The sequence below is a fragment of the Octopus bimaculoides genome, chromosome 1 (assembly GCF_001194135.2).
Source record: "Octopus bimaculoides isolate UCB-OBI-ISO-001 chromosome 1, ASM119413v2, whole genome shotgun sequence".
Classification (NCBI taxonomy): domain Eukaryota; kingdom Metazoa; phylum Mollusca; class Cephalopoda; order Octopoda; family Octopodidae; genus Octopus; species Octopus bimaculoides.
In genome coordinates this window covers 173,335,143-173,350,683 of record NC_068981.1, presented here as the reverse complement: position 1 = coordinate 173,350,683, position 15,541 = coordinate 173,335,143, and the positions used below count along the sequence as shown (strand labels likewise).

The 15,541-nt window shown below is 35.5% G+C and overlaps 2 protein-coding genes across 2 annotated transcripts in view; one reads left to right on the top strand and one right to left on the bottom strand.

The window, feature by feature from the left end:
- LOC106867664 (T-cell activation inhibitor, mitochondrial) overlaps positions 1 to 2,851 on the bottom strand; it is a 56,496-nt gene extending 53,645 nt beyond the window's left edge. Inside the window, exons 1-2 of the mRNA XM_052972745.1 lie at positions 2,712 to 2,851; positions 1,970 to 2,099 (exon numbers count right to left, since the gene is read on the bottom strand). Of these exons, the coding sequence (XP_052828705.1) occupies positions 1,970 to 2,099; positions 2,712 to 2,746 (165 nt within the window). The 5' untranslated portion in view covers positions 2,747 to 2,851. The remainder of the gene's footprint in view (positions 1 to 1,969; positions 2,100 to 2,711) is intronic.
- Positions 2,852 to 3,170: 319 nt separating this feature from the next.
- Positions 3,171 to 15,541, top strand: part of LOC106867665 (gamma-soluble NSF attachment protein) — a 31,945-nt gene continuing 19,574 nt past the window's right edge. Inside the window, exons 1-2 of the mRNA XM_014912602.2 lie at positions 3,171 to 3,309; positions 15,090 to 15,157. Of these exons, the coding sequence (XP_014768088.1) occupies positions 3,248 to 3,309; positions 15,090 to 15,157 (130 nt within the window). The 5' untranslated portion in view covers positions 3,171 to 3,247. The remainder of the gene's footprint in view (positions 3,310 to 15,089; positions 15,158 to 15,541) is intronic.

The window sequence follows — 15,541 nt, the reverse complement described above, 5'->3', positions numbered from 1 at the left end:
TATATATATATATATATATATATATCCTTTTCATCATCATTTTAACATCCTCTGTTCCATGATAGCATGGGTCAGACAAAATTCATTAAGGCAAATTTTCAATGGCTGGATGCCTTTCCAGTTACCAACCCTCATTAGTTTCCAAGCAAGCTACTATTTCTACATGACTGAACATGTTTACGTAAAAGATTGGAAATGATGACTATTCTTGTATAATGGTGATATTTGTTTACAACTAACAAGTGATGCTAAGACAAGGAGACATAATCACAAACATTCACATAAAAATACACACACAATGGGTTTCTTTCAGCTTCTATCAAGCAAATACACTCACAATGCTTTGGTCAGCCAAGGGTTATAGTAGGAAACACTTGCCCAAAAAGCCAAGCAATGGAACGGAACACAAAACCACAGGATTGAGAAATAAACTTCTTAATATATACATGCATGCACAAACACATTGTCGACAGGACATACATCTAGCTAATAAAAAAAAAACCATGCCAAAATTAAGATAGACATGAAATACAATATAAACCTTATTTACATATTCAAGACAAACACTTAATCATGTTGGGCTGATGGAAACATTTTCCCTATGTAAGAACTCTTCAACCATTATCAAATGATTACAGAAACTCCCTTCCTTTAAGATACAGAAAATAAACATCAAACAACATCTACTCACTATCAAAAACTCTACTTGTTTCCTCTCAGATACAAAATTTCAGTGTTACTATCATCTATACATTTGTTTTGTAACTGTTTTTGTTTCATCCCCTAGTTCGAAAAAAAATGCACCTTCACCATCAATAGACAAAGTGAGCATGTAGCACACACATATATATCATCACCATTATTTAAAATCCTTTCTGTGCTTGCATGGGTCTGTCATGAGGAAGGTGAAGTAGAACAATGTTAGGTAGTAATAAGATAAATTAGACATCAGGAGAGAAGCTTCACACAAGAGGTTTACCAATGTTTTGCAATAAGAAGATCAGAAGTGTGAAGTATTCAAGATTGTAGAGTGCCAGAATGACATTGAGGAAAAGTGATCAGAATGACACTAGTATACCTTCCTTCACTTGATCCCAAGAAGAAAGGAGCTTTAAAATATTACTACAAGTGCTTGCTGTTTATAAATGCATGGAAGAGAGAGGAATTAACCCAGAAAGTAGATGCTACGATCAACTGCAGAATTAAAAACATGAAATCTAGGAGAACAATCAGTCTAACAGTAACAGCCTATGAGATTCTGAAAATATCTGGCAAAGTAGGATATGTGCTAGTCAAATACATAGTAAATCATATAACATAGGGCAGTGTCATGCCTAATGACTGTTGTAGTAATATCATCCTCAACTGTGGCAAAAAAGAAAGTGCTCTAGAAAAGAAAGAACTACAGAGATATCAAAGTGATGGACAAAGTTATAAAAATAATAGAGTTACAGCACAACTGATTGGAAAGAGAATTATCTTATATGGAATGAGTTCTAGTTAGGGTCAGGATGTGGTACCACTAAGACATTCTTCCTAGTGAGAAAGTTACAAGGGAAATTCTATAAGAATAAGCAATTATACCTAGCATTGCTCCATCTGGGGAAGGCCTTTGACTCTTGATTTAGATAATTTAGATAAGGCCGGTTTATAGGATTACTTTAGGTTTCACGCCCATAAAAGGCTTAGCTTTATGGTGTATCATCAGATACCAAAACCTTTTGGCTTAAGGCCTTTCAAGCGAGTGGATATATATATATACGTGTGTGTGTGTGTGTGTGTGTTTGTGTGTGTGTACGTACGCATTAAAAAAAACATCGATAACTTTAAGTCGTGGAATCTATCTTTACAACTGATATCAACAAGTTAAAATTTTGCAAAATCCAAGAACTTGATTCAAGTGTTCCTAGCATAATCTTCACCCCCTGTCTGCGATGTCACATAGAGAATGAATGAAGCAGAATCTTACCCTTTCTTTGGGATATTGTCCAAACATGTCGGGGTGAACAGCAAAATAGAAAGGACGGAGTGCAGCAGCCACTTCACTAGTGTTCATATTTCGTTTTACTTTTGAACACAAATGATAGCAGAGGTGTTTCCTGAAGAAGACAATTAAATAATACCATAGATTTGCATTCAAAACAATAAATTTTGCATGGAATCGAGGAGAAAAGCAATAACCAGTCTGACTAATTATATCTGCATTGTGAGGTTTGCGAGATATAAGAAGTCATAAAACTTCTTAACATCATTGAAAATTTTTTCCTCGTTTATAGTCAATGTTGACCTCTGCTTTTTTTTTTTTTTAGATTTGAATAAATTTCTTTCAAATTTTGTAAGAAACATACCCGTATAAATGAAGTATTTTATTGCCATATTTGTGCTAAACTAACATCAGACAATAGAATTAATAAAAAAAAATTTTTTTTAATAAAATTAACATGTCTGTCAACAAAAATCTTTTAAAGATCAACTTTCAAAATGTTATTCAAAGAATCAGAAGCACATGTTCATCGATAACCTTCAGGTTGTTTAGTTTTGCATAAATCAACATAAAATAATAAAATGAATAAAAGCACTGGAAATAAATTATTCAAATGTTTTCAGAATAATGATATCACTAACGCATTATCTTAAAGTAATTTAAATGCCTCGTTTAAGTTTGAAATAAATTTCCCACGAAGCTTTTTATTATTGTTTGCGTTACTTACTTGGATGAAAGTACTCTTAACATTTTTGTAAACATGTTTTCAGGAAGCTGTTAGGAAGTATTTCTTTTTATGTGATATAATTTAGTGATGCCATTTATTTTTCTCTCTAGTTCTATGTTGTTGCTGTTGTTTTAAGCAGTACATGTTATTCAAAATTATCCGAAGGGCATTATTTCTTGTCAAAATAAGCTAGACGAAAATATAAACAGCTGATTGCTATGTGAACATAACAGGTTATATGAGGTTTACAGTGACGTAAATGCAAGTGAAAAATATATTATTTCGGTTCACTTTTAAAAGCAGAAGAGAAAACTTATTTATCTGTAAAATAGTAACAATAATAAGGAAACGATCTTTCACTTTTAGTGTAGTTTTATTCCCCCCACCCTTTCAGTTGGCGATACGAAAATGAAGAACTGACTTTCTTAATAGAAGCGAGACCGCTTATGTTATCAAGTAGTGCTAATGTTGTAGTTCAAAGTTGATCATTTGTGAGTGATAATAATAATTACAACTTCCCTTTTTTACAAGATATCATGGCTATGAATGAGAAAAAACTAAATGAAGGACATGCACATATGCGAACAGCCGAAAATAGGTTTGTTTTTATGTTCATAAATTATTTAATTTGTTACGAAGCATGAAATCTTTCTTCTTTCAAAGCCCTTAATTGACACTTGGGTTTGAGAAAATATTGACAAATGCATAAATTCGTTAAAAACGAAAGACACGCCTCGTACTTGATTAATTTCATTCTTAGAAATAATTCTTATTTAAATTTTAAAAAAATATATGTACAGACTAGTGTTTTGTACTCGATATTTAATGCCGATCCTTTAGTTCAGTATTATTCTAAATTCTTCAGACCTTGTTGATATTAAAGAATTGGCTAGAATGTCTAATGTTATATCATAATTTTCTTTGTCTTCCTTTGCTACTCATATTTTCTTGTTACATGAATATATAACCCAAATGTTGTTTTATTTTTTTCCAATCGATTACTTGTATTTCTATTAAATATCAACTTGGTCTTGTACATAGAGAATATAAATGTAGATTCTTTCTATCCTTCCTGTCTGCATTTGATGGAAACCAACCTAAACTATCACTGTTTTGTTCGTTAATAAATTCAGAAACCAACACTATTTATAAGCTGAGGTTTTTTAAAGACTGAATTGAATGTTAATTACTACGTAAACGTTAGAGATTTAACACTGATTATTTATTATGTAGGACATTTTAATGTCAAGAAAAATTATCCATCTCTTGGATCTATATCTAATGCGTTACAAAGTTCTTTATTTGTCTCCAAACTTTAGATATTTTTATGTATGTATTGAAGGTCGTCGTTAATTATTATTCAGTCTGTTATAATACATGTTAAAACATTTTTGCTTTAATATTTTCGTGTTTAATTATATTTCCGTTATAACTAACACAATGTAGAGTGGGACGGAAAGCTTCCTGCGAATCTGGTCGAGGACCGGTTTCGATTCCCAGCTGTCGTCATTTCACTTCGTTTACATTGGTGTCTCGCTGACAGCTTTAAATTCAGTTTTTATAGCATTCAAATGGTAGCGTTGCATGCTTCACAATATTTACATGCTTACTATATCTCTGAATCAATCCGATGATCAGGTGATTAGTGCTATTTAACATGGTCACAGTTCGACGAAAGCAGTTTCGTTCATTTTATTAATTCTTATTCAGATGAGTCAGAGTTTTAAAGTAAAGAAAAATCCTTTTGCATCTATGGGTTTGTTGTTAGTAAACAGTTTCCAACAGGACTTCCTTATTAGACTTGGAAAAGTACATTACCGGACGTAATTTAATATCCTTCAGCACTCAACGTAACTTCATTAAGTACAAGGTCACATACTTGACTCAATACTCTAGAATTGTATTTTTGGGTGGCTGCAATAGATGACTTCAAAACAAACAAAAAAAGAGCAATTCTACTATATTTGGAAGAGAAGACCCTCGTGAAATATATCATCCACTAATTAAAAACCAGTTAATTTACGATTCACATAATGTCTTATTTCAACTTATAAAAAAGTTGAACTTATGAGTGGAGTGTTCCAGTGCATTTTACCCCAAGATAAAGAGACCTCACTTAGCTGCAGGCATGGCTGTGTTGTTAAGACATTTGCTTTGTAACCACATCGTTTCAGGTTCAGTCTTATTGAGCAGTACTTTAGACAATTTTTTTTATTAAGAGTCCCAGGCCATAATACCTTGTAAGTGAATTTGGTAGACAGTAACTGTATGGAAGCTTGTCGATGATATTCCAGGTGTAGGAAAAAACACCTGAAACCAAAGGGCCTTAAAATGAACTTAGCAAAGACCAAAGTTCTAGTAAGACAGAAAAACCCCCCACAAATCTTTTCAGGAAAATGGTCCTGTTTGATATATAGAAAAAGTGTTGAAAGAAATTCCATATGGAGTAGTCTGTGCAATCTGTGGACTCGTGAAAGGTGTAGCAGAATCACAGGAAGGTTAACGGGAAAAGCAAACTTTGTGTGGCAGATGCAGAAGAACAGTACATAGTAAGAATGTACAGAAAATAGATTTTCTCAAATGTCTGGGAGGATTCTTAGAGGTAGTAGATAGCTTTGGTTTCCTAGGTGACCTAATTATCATGGAGGAGGTTGCTCTGAAAGCATAGCTGCTAGAATGAGAATGGGATGGAGAAAGTTCAAAGAGCTTATTATCTCTGTTGGTAACAAAAGGCCACTCTCTCAGATGAAAGGCAGGTTGCATTATGTGTGTGTACAAACAGCTATGCAGCATGGCAGTGAAACGTGGACCATGAATGCAGAGGACTTGTAAAAGCTTGAGAGAAATGAAGCTAGCATGCTCTGCTGGATGTGCAATGTCAGTGTGCATGTACAACAAAGTGAAAATGTGTTGAGAGAAACATTGTGCACAAGTGGAATCTGTTATGGTGTACAAGAGAGAAGGCTGTACAGGTATAGTCATGTGAGGCACATGGATGAAGATAGCTAAAAAGTGGATGGGATGAGTGGAAGAGGGAGATCCAGGAAGATGTGGGACAAAGTAGTGAAGAATAATTTCCAGATGTTGAGTTTCACAGAGGGGATGACAAATTATCAAGATGATTGGTGATGACTACTGACCGAGACCTTTGGAAATGTGCTGTGCGTGAGAAGACCCGGCAAGCCAAGTAAGATCGTTGCCAGTGCCCCTGGACTGGTTCTTGTGCGGGTGGCACATGAGATGCACCATTTTGAGCGTGGCCGTTGCCAGTACCGCCTGACTGGCTCCCGTAGGATTTTCGAGCGAGATCGTTGCCAGTGCCCCTGGACTGGCTTGTGCGGGTGGCACATAAAAGACACCATTTCGAGCGTGGCCGTTTTCATGCGGGTGACACGTAAAAGCACCCACTACACTCTCTGAGTGGTTGGCGTTAGGAAGGGCATCCAGCTGTAGAAACTCTGCCAAATTTAGATTGGAGCCTGGTGTTGCCATCCGGTTTCACCAGTCCTCAGTCAAATCGTCCAACCCATGCTAGCATGGAAAGCGGACGTTAAACGATGATGATGATGATGATGATTGGTGATTTCTTGTGCTCAAACGGATTCATCCATATCAGCACAAATGAGGCCCTAAAATTACGTCTATACCCCTGACCTAAACTGTTCCTAATGTGTCTCTTCCCCACAACTCATCTCCATAACACTTACCCCCGATGACACCTCTGACTGTAGCACTATTCCCTCAGCTATTATAACTCTATGAGAACCATTTACTTTGTATCTCACACTATCAGTATCATCCCTTACCATCTTATTTTCCCCTGACTCCCCCTTTCACATCCACTATCCTCCTGTACACCCTTTCATTCTGCCATTGGCAGCCCCCACTGCTTTCGTTCATCCTTCCATGTAACCCTGACCTCGTCCCTGACATTGTGCATCTCTCACACACCACCCACACTCCACATTGCTTGTGCTACCGCCTATCATCTCCCTGACCCAATCCTATATCTTCCGCCCGCCTTCCTCCGAGCTGATATTTGCCATTGGCCTCACTTCCACCCATTCACTATTCACTACATTCACCCTCTATTCATCTGCCATTCTTCTTTCCTACTCTTACAATCTTACCTACCCATTCACCCTTTCCAATCTTCTGTTCATATTCTCTCATATATTCAGCTTCCTGTAACTTGAGGGTACACCCTTGCATTGCTGCACTGTCTTCTCTCCTTCTCCAACTGGAGTAGCCTTGTATTTTCTCTACTGCTAGACACCTGTTCTTGTCCTATCATACCTGGCACAAAGCCACCCCCTTGAAAAGTACACCCCTTCAGTTGAGGGGTTTTGTCTTGCAGGCTACTTGGTAACCTCACTTGTGCTAGTGCCACATGAAAAGCACCCAGTACATTCTGTAAAGTGGCTGGTGTTAGGAAGGGCATCCAGCCATAGAAACCTTTTCAAGGCAAACATTAAAGCTTAGCACAGTTTTCTGACTTGTCAGTTCCTGTTAAACTGTCCTACCCATGCCAGCATAGAAAACAGATATTAAATGATGATGGTGATGATTTGTCTTTGTGTTTATTCCACCACCACCACTACTTGACAACTGGTACATAATACTTGCTTTAAAATTTCTCAGTTAACTAGATCTAAGAAATACTTGCTACCAAAACCCTCTTTGAATGGAGGAAAAATTCTTTACTCTTTTGAGACTGATGAAAGGCTATTTTCATACTCTAGACTGCTTTTGGTAGTGCCAGTAATGCCATTTTCCAGAGTATGATGACTGATTTTATCACCAGTAATAAACTAACTGGTCTATTGCTAGACACTGTTATTTGCAAAAGAAACATTATAGAACATGACATGAATCTACCAATTTCTGATATATATTAAAGATTACGGGTTTACTTTAATAATGGGAAGTAGACATGTAGAAACTACTATTGTAATCTTTGGATATCTGATTGCCAAAGACTCACTTTCTCTCGGTCCTCAATAGTTAGAACCATTACTGAAGCTTAAAGTTTCTGTAGTTTCTAAAAGCTTATCCAAAAATATTGGGTCATTCACTTATGCAAGGAGATTCCAAGATATTTGTATGTAATACAACCTCCAATGGATTCATCTTCCTTCTGCTTATCCACTGAAGAAGGGATTCTCAACCTTGGTGGTCCATATAAGATTTTTTTGTTAAAATTTATGTGCAATAAATTGCTTATACTTCTACAATATGCAAAATATTTTAATTTTTTTACACAATTCCTAATAATATTTGATTATAAAAATATAGTAGGATGTTGTTTTATACACATCAAATGGCTATGGAGGTCCAGTAGAGTAAAATAGGAATCAAAGGAGTCCATCGGCAAAAATAAGAGTTGAGAACCACTGGATTAAAGCAATTGTGACCTTTGAAAAGCTGAAGAAAATAATTCCTGAAGTAATTGCTCATTCTATATTGCACATCATAAATTTATTAGTTGTAGCTACTGATGCATCTGAATTGGCTTTAACAGCTACTCTCTCCCAAGAGGGATGACCAATAACTTTCTTTCCAAGCTCACTCAAGACATTGTCCTACTTTTAAAAAGGAAGCTGCAGCTATTATTGAAAGCCTACATGTAAGGAAACGTTTTTTACTGGGCAAATGTTATACCCAACTGACTGATCAATATGCAGTTTCATTTATGTTTCAGCCTTCAGCTAGATCCAGAAAAAAGAACTGGAGAGCAGGGACAATGTTGTTTTTATATATGTGCGGGTGACATGTAAAAGCACCCACTACACTCTCTGAGTGGTTGGCGTTAGGAAGGGTATCCAGCTGTAGAAACTCTGCCAAATTAGATTGGAGCCTGGTGTTGCCATCCGGTTTCACCAGTCCTCAATCAAATCGTCCAACCCATGCTAGCATGGAAAGTGGACGTTAAACGATGATGATGATGATGATGATGATGATGATGATGATTCAATTTCATCTAGGGATTGATTATATTCCTGTAGATGTCCTCTCAAAGATCTAGTACTATGATATGAATTGTTTACCTCTTACTGACATACACACACTTCATTGTTGTGCTGCAGAATGGTAACTTACGCATTACATCAAAACAAAGAACTGAACCTCCTCTTTCTGTTAGATAATAATGTCTGGCAAATCTGCATAAAGATGGCTCCATACTGAAATGAATTATAAAGGAGTATGTAGACAATTAATCAAAGTTGATTCGAATGACTTGGATTTTATTGGTCCGAAACATTAAATATATCCTGACAATATTTCATAAGTATTCCAGTTTTATGTTTGTATATCTTTTAAAGGCCTTTATGATAGCTATCATAAAATATCTTAAGGTTGTCTTTTATCTTTACCAGCTTTGATCACTCTGATTGTGGAGTCTTGTTTGTGAGCAACAAATTGTCTACTTTTCTTATTCAACACAGAAGTAGAAACACTCCTTATCACATTAGTGGTAATGAACAGAGTGAGAGGCCTCATATGTGCCTTTGAAAGTCTGTGCACTTAGCTCTAGCTATCAAGAACTACCAGATACATTTAACTTAATTCTTTGATATCTTTACTTTATATTTCAATTAATTGTACACCACATGAAAGAATGTTCTCTTTCCAATGACAATAATCTATGGGATTTTCTCTGTTCTTATAGTTAACTCAATTAGATTAAGATCTAGTAAGATGACATAAGAGTTAAGACAGATTTACTTGCTGAACCTCAGTATGCATGTGTGCAGTTTAAAAATGCTGGAAAGATATTATGAACCTAACTGATCTTTCACCAATTGTTAATACCCATGAAGAGTTTTGAGAAGATAATTTTGCAATGCAGTCACATGGAAAACTTTATGTGAAAAGACATTCTCAAACTTCAATGCCTTGAATTTTCTGCACGAATACAAATGGCTCTATAAAAGAATCATATTTTTGATAAAGTGAAAGCTGTTAAACTAAATTTTTTAAAAAGTATTATTCATCGATAGCTATTATTTGCTTCCTTGACTCCTTGATTTTTGTTGAACTCTGATTACTTGTTTTGTTTTATATATATATATATATATATATATATATACATATATATATATATATATCATCATCATCATTTAACGTCCGCCTTCCATATATATTTATATATGTGTATGTATGTATGTATACATATATCATTGTTATTATTTTAAACTGTTGTATGTCCAAATTTGGACAAATGCATCTTTTTTTCAGTATTTATTTTTGCTTGAAATAGCCAGTTCTGTTGGTCAAACTATCATATCTCCAACTACTTCAGATGCCAAGATATCAAAAACTGTCAAAGTGTAGTACAACAGTTTTGCTATGGAATGGTGAAACTATTTTTTTGTTTTCTGAAAAAGCAACGTTTTGGACTTACAACACTATTGCATCATAACAATGATATATGTGTGTGTGTGTGTGTGTGTGTGTGTGTGTGTGTGTGTGTGTGTGATGGTCACTTCATCTTGTCAGATGAGAGCCATCTCACATTCAGTCTGATTTGCTTTCATCTTTGCATGTGCATGGATATCCATCACTATTCAACTTTATAAAATACAAAACTGGTCAAGAAATGAAAAATGAAATAATATCAAAACGTCTGTGTCATTGGATTTAAGTGACCAAAGCTTGTACAACACTTTTGCCATTCTCTCAGTCACCCCAGTAGGTTCTAGCGACAAGCATTGTAAGTTGACCGGTACTATTTTGACTACAAGTTTTATGTCAGAGTAACTTTCTCCTGGAAGAGCTGCCTTCCCTACATCTTTGTCCAAAAATAGCAGGAGCCTCCTTTGCCCCTGGAAAATTTATTTAACCCATAGATGAGACCCTGACAGGTACTATCATTCAAGATCAGAACAGGCCTGGGAGTAATGGTATTTAAGGGGTGGCTCCACATTCTCCGCAACTCCAGAACTCACCAAGTGGAGCCTCACCACTGGATGCAGTTTAATGTCATACCCAGGGCAATCTATTTAACCCAAGGATGGGACTCTGACAGGTACTACCATTCCTAGTCAGAACAGACCCGAGAGTAATAATAACAAAGGGATGATTCCATGTTCCCCCACAACTCTACAACTCCCAAACTGGAGCCTCACCATCAGATACAGTTTAATGTCATATTTTCTACTATGCTCTTTTCTCTTCTCTATCTTTTTATTTTCTGTATTTCCTAAAAAAAAAGTCTTGCTAAGATGTTGTGAATGTATTTAATGCACATGCACAGATGGTGGTCATTAATAAGTAAGAATTACCATTTTCTTTTGAACATTTCTGGTGTGCCTTTAAACTTCTAAACATGATCCAGTAACTTTAGGCTGAATAAGTTACTCTAGTTTGCTTTTACTTCATAACACAAGTAATTTTTCTGAATGGATTCCAAAGCATGGGCTTGGTTATAAGCAGTCTTCAAGACAAATGCCATTTTCCAACATGCATTTTTGGATGTGTGGAGCTGCTAAATAACTATAAAACCATCTTTTACTTGTTTCAGTCATTAGACTATGGCCATGCTGAGGCACCGCCTTGAATTTTTTGTCAAATGTATCAACTTCAGTACTTTTTTTTTTTTAAGCCTGGCACTTATTCTATTCACTAGCATAGCTTGGGGAGGGGCAGTGGGAGCAGTCCGACCGAAGCGGCACTTTTGGGTCTGCTGTAGGCAATATGCGGTTTTTGTGGGGTCCAAGAGCAGCAAACAGAAGGGCCAGCCCAGGCAGCACACACTCTAGCTATGTTAGTGATTCTATTGGTATCTTTTTACCAAACTGCTGAGTTGCAGGGACATAAACACACTCACACTGGTTGTCAAGTGGTGAGGGAGAGAAGACAAACAAAGACACATACACATATATATAACAAGCTTCTTTCAGTTTCTATCTACCAAATCCACTCACAAGGCTTTGGCTGGCTTGAGACTATAGTAGAAGAGACTTGCCCAAGGTGCCACGCAGTGGGACTGAACCCTGAACCATGTGGTTAGGAAGCAAGCTTCTTACCACACAGCTACACCTGCAATGATTTCATTGAAATTATAATACTTCCCAAGAGTTTGGAAAGCTGATGGAATTAATTAATTCCTCTTGTGCTTGGTACCTGCATACCAAAGAAAAAAAAACTTGATATAGAGTGCTTTAAGTATTTAAATTGCAGAATCTTAGTAAACAACATTAGCAATGTAGTCATAGATTATTGGGGACAGATAATTATAAAAAGTACCATGTATCTTTGGTAAGATGGAATAGATTAAAAAATATCTTGAATGTGTGATTCCAGTGGTGCCACTCTTTACAAGGGTCTGAAGAAACTAGATTATCATTAAATCTCTCAAGTTTGAGAATTTTTTACCGTTTCATTAATTTTTTTTTTACCTGAATAAATTGATGTAAATATTTAAGTAATAGTTTTACTAAACGAGAACAACCTATAATTGAAAGATAAAGATAGATGCAGGTGCAGCTATGTGGCTAAGAAGCTTGCTTCCCATCTACATGGTCTTGGGTTCAGTCCTACTGTGTAGAACCTTGGGCAAGTGTCTTTTACTATAGGCCTGGTCAGACCAAAGCCTTGCAAGTGGATTTGGCAATGGAAACTGAAAGAAGTCCATCATGTGTGTATGTGTGTGTTGTATTTGTCTCCCACCACTTGGCGACTGGTGTTGGTTTGTTTACATAATCACAACTTAACAGTTTGGCAAAAGTAACTATTAGAATAAGTATCAGACTTTAAGAATAAGTACTGGGGTCAATTTGTTTGACTAAATTCTTCAAGGCAATGCCCCAGCATGGACACAGTCCAGTGACTGAAACAAGTAAAAAAATAAGATATATGAGATGTAAGAGAAAGTGATGAACAATCATCACAACAATCTCATTAACCCATTAGCATTTGAACTGGTTGTATCCAGTCAAAATATTCTACCTGTTTTATGTTCAAACTGGCCAGATCCAGCCTCTCACACCTTCCCAACAATGGCATTCTAAGAATAAACAATCACATTATCACAAACTCAAGGCTACAAGATGATGCATAATTAATTCAAGACAATGTGAATAAATAAGCATTACTTTTGACAGAATAATCTGAATGCTAAAGGGTTAAATGTGTATTCTGTGGAGGCTGGGTTTGTCAAAGTCTGCTAATTTGACTTTAGTTTCCGGTTTATATATTTATCTTGTGGGGAATTTAAAATAAATAGGTTGGCCAGATTTCTTGAACAGTAACTTATGTCTTAGCTGTTGCTAGGTTAGGGAGTGTTTGTCATACAGAGAGTTTAGTTGAGATATTGCACATGTTATGTTTATACTATAGAGAGTCATGTGCACTGAAGCCACTTCATTTTGAGGATGTTTAGAAATTAGTTTTGGCTGTGTAATTGCATGCACTAAACCACCTCTGAATGTTTTTGTGTTGAGGTTGTTGTCGCTCTAGTTCAACCTTGGTCAAGCACACCTATGAGTAAAGGCTTTCCAGTTGTGACCATCTTGTCTGTATATTACATTGCTCAGTGTATCCTTCAATTTTTAAAAACTAGCCTGTTGAGCAACTGCATAGAGGCTCCCTCACTGACTCATTAAGGGAATGCGGTTGAGCAGTATGTACACTGAAAAGAAAATTGATTAAATTGATTATTTATAGTGACTGCATTAATCTTTTTTACAATTATTAAATTTTATTTTTGTTGTTTAGATTTAAACCAACAATATAAATAAGTAGGAAATTTTTCATATAACATGAAAACCAGGTTGCATTCATAAACTTTAAGTCACAAGACAAATTTAGTTCTGTATATAAATCAAAAAAGATATTTCAGCATTGTAATATAACATAATGGTATATTCTAAACTAATTAACAGATGAGAAATAAATCTCCCTGACAACATTTTTCTATGAAATGTAACATTCCTAGGTGAAAAGTTGTTGAAAAGTTCCTGGCTTTGGATAGAAGGAAATACTGGAGGATCAGTTAATTATGATTTTATTAAACATATTCCCCTCTCAAATTCACACATTTATTGCAGCAGTCCTTCAGTGCTTCTAAGCCCTGTAAAAGAACTCAGAAGGTTTGGCCTCTAACCAGGCTTTTCATGATACCCTTAAAGCCAGGAACTTTACAGCACTCCCTCGTATATTTCTTTGCCAGTAGCTCTTTTCTATTTCAAAATTCTTAGAACTATTTCCTGCACTGAAAGTCAGGTAGTTATTTAACTCAAATACTCAGCTGTTATTAGATTGCCAATCTCACTACTCACTAGTTCTCAAAAATAAGTGTGCTATTATTAGATCTGGTACTACATAATCGTTGATACTAAATAGTGTCATTCATTGTTATTGTTAATGTTGTTGTCATCATCATTGTGTGTCCATTTTTCCATCCTTCCATCATAAAATGGCTTGGATGAGTTTACTCCACCACAGTATGTTGTCCTTTGCTATTTCTATCTTGAGATCAACCTTCACCACTTCCTTGATCTTCCTCTTCAGTAAGAATTGCTTTCACTTTGGTCATTTCACTCTCATTCACCAAATTATCATCCTTCATATGCATCATGTATCCATACAAGTGCAGTCTTCTCTCTTTCCTTTAATGTATAATTTTTTTCTTTGTCTCTCAGCTTACCTGTTCTTCATCCTACATGCTTGTGAACATAACACATATATTATGTATAGATTAAAGATTGTATTTTGAGTAGTGATGGACTAAATAATCAACTTTAAAAGAAAAACTCTTTTAAGCACTTATGAAATACCATTTATATTAAAATCTTAGCTGTAAATTTATATACAATTTTGGATGTCACACCAGTTTTGATGTTAAAGTTCCTGCTGTAGTATTAAATGTATGTAGCAAGGATAACTACTTATTGACAAATTTTCCAGCCTAACATTACAAATCTAGTGGAACACATGCTAACATTACACACCCAACAGAGCATACCAGCTACATCTCTTGCCTGTACTCTGCATGCAATACCCATATCTTGCCACCATGAAGCATCACCCTTTATAAACATGCATCATATAAGCTGCCCTTTACTCAAATAGAGAAACCCTTTGATGCCAACAGAGGTAATAGTTCCTTGAACTTTTTCTGCCCCATCCTAAATCTAGTTACTATGCTTTCACTTAAAAATATTCTTTGAACTCCCTCCTGTAATTCATGCTAGTAAGAGTTAGATCATTATGAAAATTCAAATATGTTTTATTCTACAACCACATGAACTTTGTGAAACCATTCATTGGACCATAAATGAAATTAATATATGTATATCAATTGTGATTATTTTTCATTGAAAGAAAATTAGTGCATGAAATTTACTTATAATAAAGTTTTATTTTCTCTTTCAGTCAGAAGACATCATTATTTAAATGGAAACCTGACTTAGAAGTGGCAATCGAAGAATATTCAAAAGCTGGTAACCCAACTAATTTTGTATATATTTACATTGTGTCAATTTTTATGTACACTTCACTTATTTATATGAACCTTTGTGTTTATGTCTAAAGTGACATGCTCCCTACCACCCCAGTGCAAGCTTAATTGAAAGATGTTTGGTGAACTAAAAGAAAATTTAGGTGAACTTCTGTACCACATAAATTAATTTCTGTATTACATAACTGACTATGTGAATGACTAGTGGATAACCTACTTCAGATATTTTCAGCATCTCAGTGACTTTTCTTAATTGTCCAGCTGCCTACCCTGTTTTCATATTCTTAAGAATTATTTTGGCTATATTGCTGTTCATTTCAATAACAGGTCCCTCTGTTGAGTCTACTTAAAGTAGTCCCCCCCTCTC